This window comes from Carassius auratus, chromosome 34 (assembly GCF_003368295.1).
Source record: "Carassius auratus strain Wakin chromosome 34, ASM336829v1, whole genome shotgun sequence".
NCBI lineage: Eukaryota > Metazoa > Chordata > Actinopteri > Cypriniformes > Cyprinidae > Carassius > Carassius auratus.
This window is the reverse complement of record NC_039276.1, coordinates 365083-378180: the sequence shown is the minus strand read 5'-3', so window position 1 is coordinate 378180 and position 13098 is coordinate 365083. Positions and strand designations below refer to the sequence as shown.

The 13098-nt window shown below is 35.7% G+C and overlaps 1 protein-coding gene across 5 annotated transcripts in view; it reads right to left on the bottom strand.

Annotated features, from left to right (window-relative positions):
- The window catches only part of LOC113052875 (nck-associated protein 1-like), a 51487-nt gene that overhangs the window by 25888 nt on the left and 12501 nt on the right, over nt 1–13098 (bottom strand). For 3 of the 5 annotated variants that reach the window (XM_026217315.1, XM_026217317.1, XM_026217314.1), the window contains 6 exons: nt 7713–7805; nt 4005–4061; nt 3777–3919; nt 3592–3682; nt 3341–3478; nt 1806–1854 (listed from right to left, as the gene is read on the bottom strand). In XM_026217315.1, coding sequence (XP_026073100.1) covers nt 1806–1854; nt 3341–3478; nt 3592–3682; nt 3777–3919; nt 4005–4061; nt 7713–7805 — 571 coding nt within the window. The remainder of the gene's footprint in view (nt 1–1805; nt 1855–3340; nt 3479–3591; nt 3683–3776; nt 3920–4004; nt 4062–7712; nt 7806–13098) is intronic. The other 2 variants (XM_026217316.1, XM_026217318.1) reach the window with 1 other exon arrangement.

The following is a 13098-nucleotide window of genomic DNA, read 5'->3' as shown; positions in this document are numbered from 1 at the left end:
GTAATTAAGCAAAATTTCAAACCTTTAACCCATGGGGAAAATCAACCCTTTAACAGTTTAAAAGTAGCCATAGGAGAAAAAAAAATGCAGACTTGGCAACCTGCTGGATTCAGATTTGACTGATTCACGGTTTGAGGAGAGAAAGAGATGGCAGATTCAAAAGAGATTTAAATACTATAGTGGCTCCCTGATGCGCAAAAATTATGCAATATTAGAATGTTTGCAGGGAGTGGACGTGATTGGACAAAAAAATCATGAGGGCGGCCAAAAGTGGTCAGAAATTCATTGGGAGCGGGATTAAGAAAACAGCCCCTCGCAGCGCTCTAATACAAAACCGGACTGTGACTGTAGAAGCCAGATTCCCAACATTTTGGGCAATTCAGAAATCCCAGACGCATTTTTTTAGGTCCAAAAAGAGGACATGTCCGGGAAAAAGAGGAAATATGGTCACTCTAAGGTCATGGCAACGTTTCTTTTTTCTTTTCTTTCTTTTTTTTTTAAATATCATGATTTTATCACAATTCTTTGTCATGTTGGTTTTACTATTTTGCAAGTTGTCCGAGCAGTACAGCCAAACTAATTTCCCTATTATAAAAACAAAGCCTTTCAATGTAACAAAAAAAGAAAAAAGAAAAAAAAGGAATGGCAGATATTTAGGCCAAAGAGGGTGAAGATCAAAATCTTTGTTCTTATTTTTTAATAACAAAGATAAAATAATGACAAAGATACACATTACAACTACACATAACATACAAATAAACCAAACAGTGTTTATTTTCAGGTACAATAGGTGTATTTAGCAGGAGCATTATTCAAGAAATTGAATGAACAAATGTAAAAATAAAACACTATATAAACTGATTCCTAAAGCATTTCTTAAGTCAAGAGCAGTGAATGATTTTTCTCTTTGTGTTTTGTTGTTTTATTAACGTTAAAGGAATAGCTCCCCCAAAAATTTACATTCGGTCAGCTGTCTGTCAATTCTGTCATAGTGTTTTATTTTTATATCACCATCTAAACCTGAATGAGTTTCTTTCTTCTTCTGAACATTTCAGAAGGGAGGAACGTGGAAAACCAAACAGTTGCTGGTCCACAGTGGCTTCCTTAGTTTTTATTACTACTATCAAATTCAATGTGGACCAGCAACTCACATTCTTCAAAATATCTTCTTTTGTGTTCAGCACAAGAAAGAAATTAATACAGGTTTGGGACAACGTGACAGTGAGAAAATAATGACAGAAATGAAATTTTAGGGTGATCTACCCCTTTAATGACAGTAGGCAGCAAGTTTAATAGGCTTACTGTCCCTTTAAGACCTGCACGCATCTAATATACAGGCACGTATACGTTTTTTCTCAACGGTTTACTTTCATTTTAGACATTACCAACTGAGTCTACATGTAAACATTTTGTGTTTTGACAGTATTAGCACAAAAGATAACTTAGTTTAATAATCAATTGCTGCTTAAGAGGCTTTTAGGGCGTAAGCTTGGGTGTATGAGGCGCTCAGAATAAGCACAGGTCAGACCAACGTGCGAATAAAACATTTAAAAGCACATGAAGCAAATAATTAGAGAGTAACTCTACCGCTGAGGTAACACTGGTGTGAATGCATGTGGCGTTGTACAGTATATGATGGAGGCGCCAGAACTGCAGCTGATATAATGTGTGCAGTATTTCTTCAAAAGCAGATCGTGGAGACATTTTTATTGTCCACAATCAAAAAACGCCATATCGCACACCCCTATAAGAAAGTAAAAAAGGGTCAGTTTAAAATGTCATGCTGTCTTTAATAACACACTTACAGACAATCCATTTCTCCATGGTGTCCAAGGATAAGTATTCACAGGGCATCTGAAACACAATGACCAGCAGAATACATCTGATCAAATAAACAATGTTCAGAAATCCGATATCACAGTCATTGGATTTATTTAATTTCAGTTTTACTGATTGTAGAACTTCAGGTTTTTTAAGTTGAAGTTTTTCCATCTAATAATGATTTTACCGCTGCTTTATATCAAGGACTGAAAATACATTTTAATAGTTTTAATTAGTGCTGTCAATCGATAAAAAATAATAAGTAGCAAAAATTTTCTGAGATTAATCGCGATTAATCCCACCTAACATTAAAGGTTTTATATAAACATTTATAGTGTAATAATTTCACATTCAATCTTCAAATTTACATTAAGAAAGTTTATTTTTTATATTTGTTTAATGGCAGCTTTTTTTATTTTATTACTGAATGCCAGTTTCACTGATACAGAATACTACTGATGTCTTTATAAAATTGTTTCCCCCCTAATATTTAACCATTGACTATAGCCATACAACATTACAGTATAATTGAGTATAATTATAATTACTAGACTTTTCAAAAATGACTTAAAACTTGAAACAAACTTCACATAAACCCATTATAATAAATGTCATATTTAGGCCTATCAGTGCCTTTCAGCAGAAATATACAGAAATGTAAGTTATCAATCACTAAATTCTAAATTAAATATAGATAGAATCCTTAAAGCTATATAAAAATTTACTAATTTCCTCTTTTTCCTCTTCTTTTGTTTTTGATGAACAGATATCACAGCAGCTGGGTTATTAGGTTGTTTTTCCTGTTTTTTCTTAAGGGCTGCCGCTGCTGAACATGACGCAGATCTGACAAGCATCGTATTTTCTCAATTATCTTTATCGTTTATGACTCACTTCAGGTCTTAAAGTCTCAATAATGAATGTCTTTGGTTTGATGTGATCGTAAAGACATTCTGCGACTGAATAAACTCAGTTCTTGTCAAGAGAAAAGTGACAGAAACAGCAGTTGTGAGTGGAGTGGCAAACTCTGGCCCCGCCCCTTAGTTAATTGGGTTCAATATTTTGAATGCGTTAAACTGAAAAACTTAATCGCCTGCTTTAATGCGCTAATTAATAATTACAACACTGGCTTGTGCCCCTCATTTTTAAGCACTGTAAGATGCTGTTTAGGGCTCTTTAAACTGCTTGAAGATACTTAGTTTTGCCCATAATCAATGGTATTAGTATACACTACGTGCCTATTTGCTAACTGGTTAGTCAGCTTAGCAACATGCTTACATCAGACTACTGGGATCAACACGGAGCATTAATTTAGACTTGTTTGCTTCATGTGAAGAACTCATTTATGCAATGTGCATGACAAATGGTTAGTGGAGTTGCTACCCATGAAAAGGGTTTCAAATGAATCACCAGACCTGAAGGTTAAAATGCTGCCTTACAAGACAGCTGTGACTCTTTGTATGACAACTGAACGTTTTGGGACTGACTCAGAAAATAAATAAGGGCTATAGCACATCCTGACCGTGTCAGACTGAGCTGGGTTGAGCATGGTGCTGGGAGCGCTAATCAAACTGAGCAGCTGAGCGTTCCTCCACTGATCTGCAGACAGATTTCGGCGTGGGTACACCATCTGCAGGGAGACCAGTGCATCTTGCAGCGACTGTCAGAAACAGAGAGAGAGATAGGCAGAGAATAGCTCGGATTAAACCATGTCCTCCATATGAGATGGGAAACAGAGTAAAAGGATTTTTATCTTATTGTAGCAGATTTTACTTTTCCATGAGGGACAAACTCCTCCATCATCTTTTTCAGTGGGTTCTCATAATCCACAATCATCTGTCCAAGCCTGGGATATTCTCGATCACTGAACAAAAAAACATCACACAATACGTGATCTCAGACACAGCTCTGTCATCCAAACAACAGCATAATAAAATCTGATATACAGTATGTATTACCTGGAACCGTGTGTCATTTCGTGGGCATAGTTGTAGAGGCCGATTATAGCTTTGCGCTCCTCAATTCGAGAAAGCAGCATCATCAGGGTAATGTATGTTACCACTAAATCCAGGTAGTTCTTTGTGAGGTCAAAATTTACTGTCTGCATTGTGGAAAAAATACACTTTGTTTTATCTGACATGTCGGAGAATTCAAAGACAGCATTGATTGTCAAATATTCAACTCACAATGTCAAAGAAAACTTGACAAACGTCAATACTGTTCAGAAGTTCACAAACGTGGTCCTGGAGGAACAGAAAAGCACAAACATTTAGGTTTTAAAAAAGCCTCAATGTTTTTTTTATCAAAAATGTAAAAGAATTATACAAAAGAAATTTAATTCTGTATTATTTTACTTAATAAACAGTATATTCAATATTATAATTACATTAAATTACAAGCTGAAATAAACGTAAACAAAAATGAAAAATATAAACGAATTGGAAACTAGCTGAAATGTTAGTTCCCTTTAACTTTAAGTACTAAAATGACCAAAAATTGTAATAAATTACTAAATAAAAACTGTATATATATATATATATATATATATATATATATATATATATATATATATATATATATATATATATATATATATATATATATATATATATATATTAGGGGTGTAACGGTTCAAAAAATTCACGGTTCGGTTCGATACGATACACTGATGTCACGGTTCGGTTCGGTTCGATACGTTTTAGATACAGCAAAATGTAAAAACATCTCAACTTTTCAGAATGCCGCAAGCGCACCGCGGGTCATGTGACAAGAACCAACCAATCAGCTTCATCCTTTCCCGTAACAACGTTGAGAGCTCAGCCAAGATGAAGGAACAGCTGATCATAGTTGTATATGGATTGCAATTTTGAAATAAATTCAGTAGCAGAGCTACTGCAAGCGATTTTTAGAGCTGCAAATCCATTTATCCTTCGCTGAAATTTCCGCGTCTCATGGAGAGAGCACGTCATTGTTGCTTAGCAAAGACAGACGCCTCATGAGCGCTTCTGCCCAAGTGCTTTGGAAAGGAGGAGAAAGACGCGCTTAGCGTTTTCCATGCGTTTTTAGGCACGATATGTGAACGGCCCCTAAGGCGCTCGCTCACTCAGCACGCGCTGAAGGCTCGTTGCAAAATGTCGAATGCCTTTAACAGACCAGAAATATAAGATCCTAAAATAACCAACAGGTCTGGTGTTTGGGTTGGATTCCCTGTAAGCTATAGTGTCTAAATGCTGCAGGGATAGTTTGCTGCGTGCATGTTTCTCCTTTTTTTCGTCTTTTCCCAGATAGTACTGACGCATATATCCCAGATATTCCCGCTGGTTTTTTTTTTTTTTTTTTGTAATCCCGCTGGTGTACCCTGTCATGTTGCAGATGCGACATACCGTTGTTTTTTTATCCACCACTCTCTTGCCATCACCATTATAGCTTAAAGGGAATCCAAAGTGCACCCAAACACCAGACCTGTTGGTTATTGGAGGATCTTCTCATTTCTAGTCTGTTAAACGCATTGGCTATTTTGCAACGAGCCTTCAGCGCGTACTGAGTGAGCGAGCGCCTGCTGAGTAGCCTAACATAAACATATAGTGTTTTTTTCTTCTTCGGGAGTGTCAGGGGCGTTGCCTGTTACGTTGTTTGGGTTATTGGGCTACCTTGTTGAACGCATATCATTATATTTCTTTCTCTCTCTCTTTTTTTTTTTCTTCAAATATAATTAATTACTCCAACGAACCGTTCGGTATACATAATGCGTACCGCGTACCGAACCGAAAGCGTCGTACCGAACGGTTCAATACGAATACGCGTATCGTTACACCCCTAATATATATATATATGTGTGTGTGTGTGTGTGTATATAATTAACATAAATATAAAATGTACATATAAAATAGGGCTGGGCGATATGGGCAAAAAATTATCACAATTTTTTTCTCTCAGGTTTAAAGCCAGATTTTTGCTCCAAAGTGAAAGTTGTAGACACCAGACCAAAATAAATATCTAAATAGAAAAACAAATTTCTTAATTTATGCATGTTCTAAAGAGTGAACTTAAGAAACAGGTTTGGGTTGCCTGATAATATTAATAAAATCTCCTTTTTGTCTCTTATTAATTAACATCAGATAGTCACTTGAGGTAGGATGAAGAGGTAAATTTTGGCTCCTTGTCAAAATCAGCAACATATAAGCAACTTATAAGGCTAAATTTATCTCTAACCAAGTTATTATTTTTTTTTAATTAAGCATTCGTCTCCCATAGTAGCACATATTTAAATCATGATAAACACAGTTATAACCACACATATAACACCTTAATACCATGGTAAAAATATAACTATGGTTTTTAGGTGACCTATTTGTATGAAAAACTGTAGTCTAAAAACATTCAGTATAAATTCACACATGCTATAGCTTAATCACAAATACATACTACAATTTTACACAATTACTCTTTTAATAAAATTCCCAAATTTCTGGCAAAATACCATGGTACTGGTACTGTAGTGTTACTACTAGGGCTGTCACGGTTAAGAAATTTCTCCTGCGGTTATTATGGGTGGCTCAATAGCGCGATATGTGGTATTACCGCCATTTTTTTTTTTTTTTTACATACCTAATTTATCCTGATTTTGCTGCATACAAAGCTCTATCGTTGAGTTATGTAGCATATATTGTTGCTTTTTTAACTGACAGAGAGACACGTTTTAAAACATTTTTGTTTATTGTTAAATGCCAAACAGCAACAAGAAAACATGCATTTTCCAATTTATTTTTTTAAGAAATCAAAGAGTTCTAACATGTACTGTATTACACGTATTTGCGCGACTTTGCACAGCAGCGGAAATCAAGACTGATTATCGCGCCACCACTGGCCCACCAGGACAGTGGATTCATGTTGGAGTCGATGCACTCCTCAAACAGATAGCGTGTGTGAGCTCGTCATTATCTGCTCACACTCTCTTGGGTATGGGCACTGATGCGGAGGTTGTCCGTGACTTCAGCAGGTAAGCCTGTTACTTTCACGGCTGTATTTGACAGATTACGCAGAAACTTCAGCTACTCCTAACTGACGGATGGTACCAGTCTCAGCTGTTCTTTTTTATGTTGCTCCGCGACCTGATGCTTGAGGGGGCAGTTGCGCTGGATGACAGGGGACACTCTAAAACGATTACCGTGGAAAAAACGCTTAACATGGCTTAATGTAATAAGACAGTGATATTAACAGACCAAACTCACTAAAAATCATACTAATAAAGTATACCATCTATAAAAAAAAATCAGATGAGCCCTGAATATGAATGCCACGTTAAGCCTTTTCCTCCCATAGAAAAACGCTTAATGTGGCTTAATGTACTAAGACAGTGATTTAAAAAAATCTAACTCACTAAATATTATACTAATAAATATACCCATTATTAATAACACGTTAAGCCTTATGATGGTTTTCTATGGGAGGAAAAGGCTTAACGTGTTATTAAACGCGTTGAATTCATATTCAGGGATCATCTGATTTTTTTGTAGATAGTATACTTTATTAATATGATGTTTAGTGAGTTTGGGATTAAGTTGGACCGATAACGTGTGTCATTACTACGCCACAGCCTTTAGGGAATTAGTTCTGGCTTTTTTTCACAGCGCTCATTCTGGGACTGAACCCGGCAATGTTACTAGGTCCACGACCCGGGATCAATCCCGGGATTTGTTTGCGTTCACACAGAAGGCGACCCGGCTATGTTCTGCCAATTTTCCAGGTCCAAAGTGCAGTGTGAAAGGGGCTTTAAACTCAATTCAATTCACTGCAACAATTTACTTGAGAATGACTTTATGGACATTTAACACAAACATTCGTTCTGTTGGTGTTTTTTGAATGAGGTCAATAGAGCAGGACTGCACTCATACCTTAAATTCCATAACGTCCACAAAGGTGAAGTAATATAAGGCTAAATTCTTCAGTATTTCTGACTTTTCTTTTTGTAGTTGTGCTAGCTGTTGCTGTAAAATAAAAAATAAAAAACAAGTGAGAAAATTAAACACTGTCACATAAAACTAAGTCACATAACTGTGATATCTGACTAGGAAACTTATCAGCAGGGTTCAAATTAGATCATCTGAACTGGAAAATCAACACAAATCTCAGCCTGCTGGATTTAGTCTCAGAGCAGGGTTTAATAATAAAGATGCGAGAGAGTTTCAAGACATTTGACGAGAACTGTTACTTGCCCTTTTAGGATAGTTCTGCATTGTAACTTATGTTCACAGGCATGTATCTATTTTAAGTCTTGCAAACTTCAACATTTAGATTTTTGTTGATGCACTTTACACTGCTACTGTGAATTGTTTCAATTAAGGTGATTCTACTGTGATGTGAATTTGTCGAAACTCAAAGACAGCATTTCTCAGAATTTATTATTCACAGTCCAACTAGTGAATGAACCCTGCATCAAGTCCTGACACATACAGGCCTTTACCATTTGTTTGTCTTTATGGTATATGCAACTCTAGAGCAAAAATGCATTACCGCTGCACCTGGGAAGATACTAATTTCAGACATCCATGTCTATAGTATATGATGTCCAGCTAATATATTATATTTTAGTGACTTTGGATAATATTACACAAAAAAGTTTCAACCCAATTTAAATAGGTCTCAAAAATGAAAAACTACATGATTTGTGAAGACTTTTGTCATTTCAGCATATTTTGCCAGAATGAAGGGCAGTGCAAATGCGCTCTAGAATCAAGTTAGTGACAGAATCCTTAGTATCGATCAGGATTTTCAGAAAACCAGGTTAGAGCTAAAAGAGTTAATGACACACTTCAGATACCCATAAATCCCAATATCAGAGAAACTACGTTTAAGACAAAAGACACAAATTCCATCAAACCACACCATCCCCACCCTGCATTCTTTCACTGGAAATATATCCACATCCTATCCTAATGAAGGATATAATTCCACTAGATTATGAAGTTACATGTAAAATGAGTTCGGTATATAAACACTTTAGTCCTATATGAGGTAGAAATAATATTATGAAAAACAGCAGAGAGGGAGATGAAACTGTAATAAATGCAAAGACCTGGCACTGTAAGATGTAATCTTAAAGCAAACAAACGTTCAGGTCACATTTCACTCCTAAATCAAAACATTCAAAAAAAATAAATATATATAAATAAATTATATATATATATATATATATATATATATATATATATATATATATATATATATATATATATATATATATATATATTAGGGGTATCTCGTCAGTAAAGCTGGTTCTCTAATCAAAGAGCAGCTGTTACTACACGGAGCCGTTGTTAACTGAGAAGATGCGCAAATAAATTCTGAAAATGACCGTGGATTTGCTTCTCAGTTAACAATGGCTCTGTATTATATAAAGGTATTTTATATATATATATATATATATATATATATATATATATATATATATATATAAAATACATTTCTACAATGGAAATGAGAAATTAGCTTTTATTAAAATTTCCATATTGCCATTATTTAATATGTTACTTTTACAATTATTTTTTAACTTTATTTTAGGTTTATTACAATAATAATAAACATTAGAGCCCTGTATTTCAGCCCGAGCCCGACGGGCCCTGACTTATTTATGCCCCTCGGGCCGGGCTTCGGGCCAATTTTCATGTTATAGCTCACATGCGGGCCGGGCCTCGGGCCTTTTTGGGTTTTCCTTCTATTTATATTTTTACACATTAATTAAAAAAAAAATAAAATAGAAGTTGACGTCGACGATAGAAAAACAAATATAGAAAGACATTTCATAACCTCATAACTTTCATAATCTGATAATTCAACCCGTTATAATTAAACTGACATACTGACATGACAGTCTCAGGCGCGCACGCACGCTTTTCCGTCAGCGCGACCCACGATTATACTTCACTTATATCCACTTATTGTAGTAGTAGCTATTACATGCCTCTAAATTAATGTATTAATAATAGCCTAGTTGGCCAACTAATAATTATAAAATGATGATTCATGTAGCAGCGAGCATGCATTTCTGTGTCTGCACCTGCTGCTGCGGGCCACGCAGCAAAGAAGAGAGCGCTGGCCGAGTTTGAAAACATTGTGGAGCAGGACGAGGATGACGACGATGAAGTACAGCAATATATGCGCCTCAATCAGAACATGGAAGGTGATGGACGAGATGTGCTGCTATAGTGGAAACAGCACGAGACCCTGCTACCGCGACTGTCAAGACTGGCTCGCTCTGTGTTTAGTGTCCCGCCAGCAGCAGCAGCGAACGTGTCTTCAGTGCCGTGGGAAGAGTGATAGAAGAGAGGAGGACGGGGTTAAAATCTTCCACTCTGGAGCCTATTCTTTTTCTCCACGATGCTCTGTAAGAGACTGTTCTAACTTTTCATTTGACTGGACTTTATTTTCGTTTAACTGTTGGAAACTAATGGAAAAAAGAATGGACATGTTCTGTGGTGCATTTTTGAGGTAAGTTAACCTGCAAGTTTGTTTTTAATTAATTTAATTTGTTTAGATTCATTTCTCATTTCGTTTGCGAGCGCTGTTGCGAGCCTGCCTCAGTATTTCAATTTTTTTATTTTATTTTACTCACTGTGGTTTAATAAACAAACATTTATTAAACGAACGGTCTGTGTGATATTCTTGAAGTGTTTTATATCTATGGATTTTATTGTAGCCAAGTAAAGTATTAGCGTTAATTTGAGAGGCTTAATTGATTAAATATGTTTTAGGCTACTTGCTGTCGACTAGGCTGTTTAACGTTAATCGTCATTTTTTTTCATAACACAAAACTGACCCCTTTTTTAATTGCTGCAAATAGGGCAGGCTTCCGCTGTGTAATAAAATAAACAAATAAAAACACGGGCTCGGGCTGATAATTCTGATGAGCTGTCGGACACGGGTCGGGCTAGGGCCTGAGCATCTCGGGCCAGGGCCGGGCTCGGGCCTAGATTTGAGGCCCGTGCAGGGCTCTAATAAAACATAAATAATTCAATTATTTTCTTTTTATAAATATGCATCAATTAAAGCCAGTAACACAAATAATATAATAAACTTAGCATTGTTTTTTTTCACAGAATATCACTGCATATATATATATATATATATATATATATATATATATATATATATATATATATAAAAACCACAAATATAAAAAAATATCCTCACTGAATTCTGGGGTAAAATATGACCTGGACACATTCTTGGCAGGTTTCACGAGATTCTTCCACAAAACCAAGAAAACTGTACATCAAAGTTACACTTGGCATAGTTTAATGTTAAAAAAGTTTCCTTATCTCCATCTCCGCTCTTTTTAGAATAAAGTGTGTTTGGGCCACAACTTTGTGATGCTGTGCACAACAGGCTAAATAACATTTCAAACTTATTTTGAACAGACTGGATAAATATATTGAGGAAAGCATGTAACCATGCAGTAACAGACTTAAATGGTAAGTTCACCAAAAAATGAAAAAAAAAAATTATTTATTCACCCTCAAGCCATCCTATGTGTATATGACTTTCTTCTTTCAGAAAAATCCAATGGGATTTATATAAAAAATTGTCCTAGCACTTCTAAGTTCTATCATTGCAGTTAGGTGGGTGTTTCTGTTCAACAGTCCAAAACACGTTAAATGAAGCACGTGTATCCGCAATAAAACGTGCTTCATATGGCTCTGGGGGGTGAATAAAGGAGTCACCTTCTACAGGAGACTTTTATTAACCCCCCGAAGCCATATGAAGCACATTTTGTTATGGATGTGCATGCTTTATTTAACGTATTTTGGACTGTTAAAAAGAAACAAAAGCCCACTACAATGACAAAGCCTAAAATAGGCAGGACACTTTTTTATACAATTCTGATTGGGATTTGTCTGAAAGAAGAAAGTCTTATACACCTAGGATGGCTCAAGGGTAAGTAAACACAGACTAATGTTCATTTTTGGGTGAACTAACACTTTAAAGGAAGCTCAGAACACATCCCAAACATTATCACAGCAACTCCAAATAAATACAATTGATGGCTATTATAATTTAAGAGTGATTTATAGGGCCCATCTGAGATTCCTTTTGTCCATGTAGGTTACTGAAATACCAACATATATATGTGAGTACAACTGAAATGTTAAACTACATATACATAAGAGCCAGAACTAAATAAAGCAAATGGGACTTCACATGGAGTCCAAACTTACCAAAAGAATAATCCAGAAAAAGCCATGTTAAGCATGCAAAAAAAAGCAAAAAAACGAGAAACAAAAAAGGAAATATAAAACAACTCTAAAAGGCAACTGAAACACAGTTAAACATGACACAGCTCCACATCATTGCGAGAAGCAGTTAAACATCTTTAACACAAAGTAGAAGGCAAAGCTGCATCTGAAATATACAACACTTCAAACAGACATGGTGGTTGGTTGTAAAGTAACACAAAACACACACTTGAGATATGGAATGAATATGAAAATCATATTGTATAGCACACATAACAAATAAATGTTTGGTTAATTTGTTATGTGACCATCCCATTAAATAAATTAAGGTAAATCCATGATGCTGATGATTTTCCAGTTCTCCCCAACCCCCCTTAAAAAAACACCTTTGTGGCTTATGAACAAAAACTCGGGTTATATGTCATCTTTACCCCTTTTCCTCCAAAAAGGTGCTCACTGATATTCCAGAGTTGGCTCTTGGATTTAGGACAGGCACAAATATCCATTTACTTGAAGGCAGAATGATATCAGTTTTAATACCACCACATTGCTTTTGATGTAGCATAAAATTTATGTAAACCTAAAACATATTTATTTGCACTCAATTCACATTTCAAGAACAAAATGACTTTTGTAAATTAAATGTTATTTATGAACAAATGGAGAAAAAAAAAGTAGTGTCAGTCAAATGATAAAGAAACATCAATCGGCTGCTTCCAAATGTACGAAACAGGAGTGGTCTAGCCTTGAAGAAAATCCTGCTGAAACATTTGCATAATTGTTTCAGAATAGGTACTGACACTGGCACTAGGATCTTCTCGGCGGAAAAGGGGTACCAGAGACAAATAACTAGGGGGTAAGTGTACTTTCCCCATAGCAGGTCAATTTATTTGAGGTGTGCACAGAGACCACAGACTGTAATAGCAGGAATGCATGAGAAAAACCAGTAGAAGTGTGAATCTATGACATGCCTACATTCCTAAAGCAACATGGGCTGGATTTATGTTCCTAATGACATTTCTTAATCTGATAAACACCAGTGGGGAAA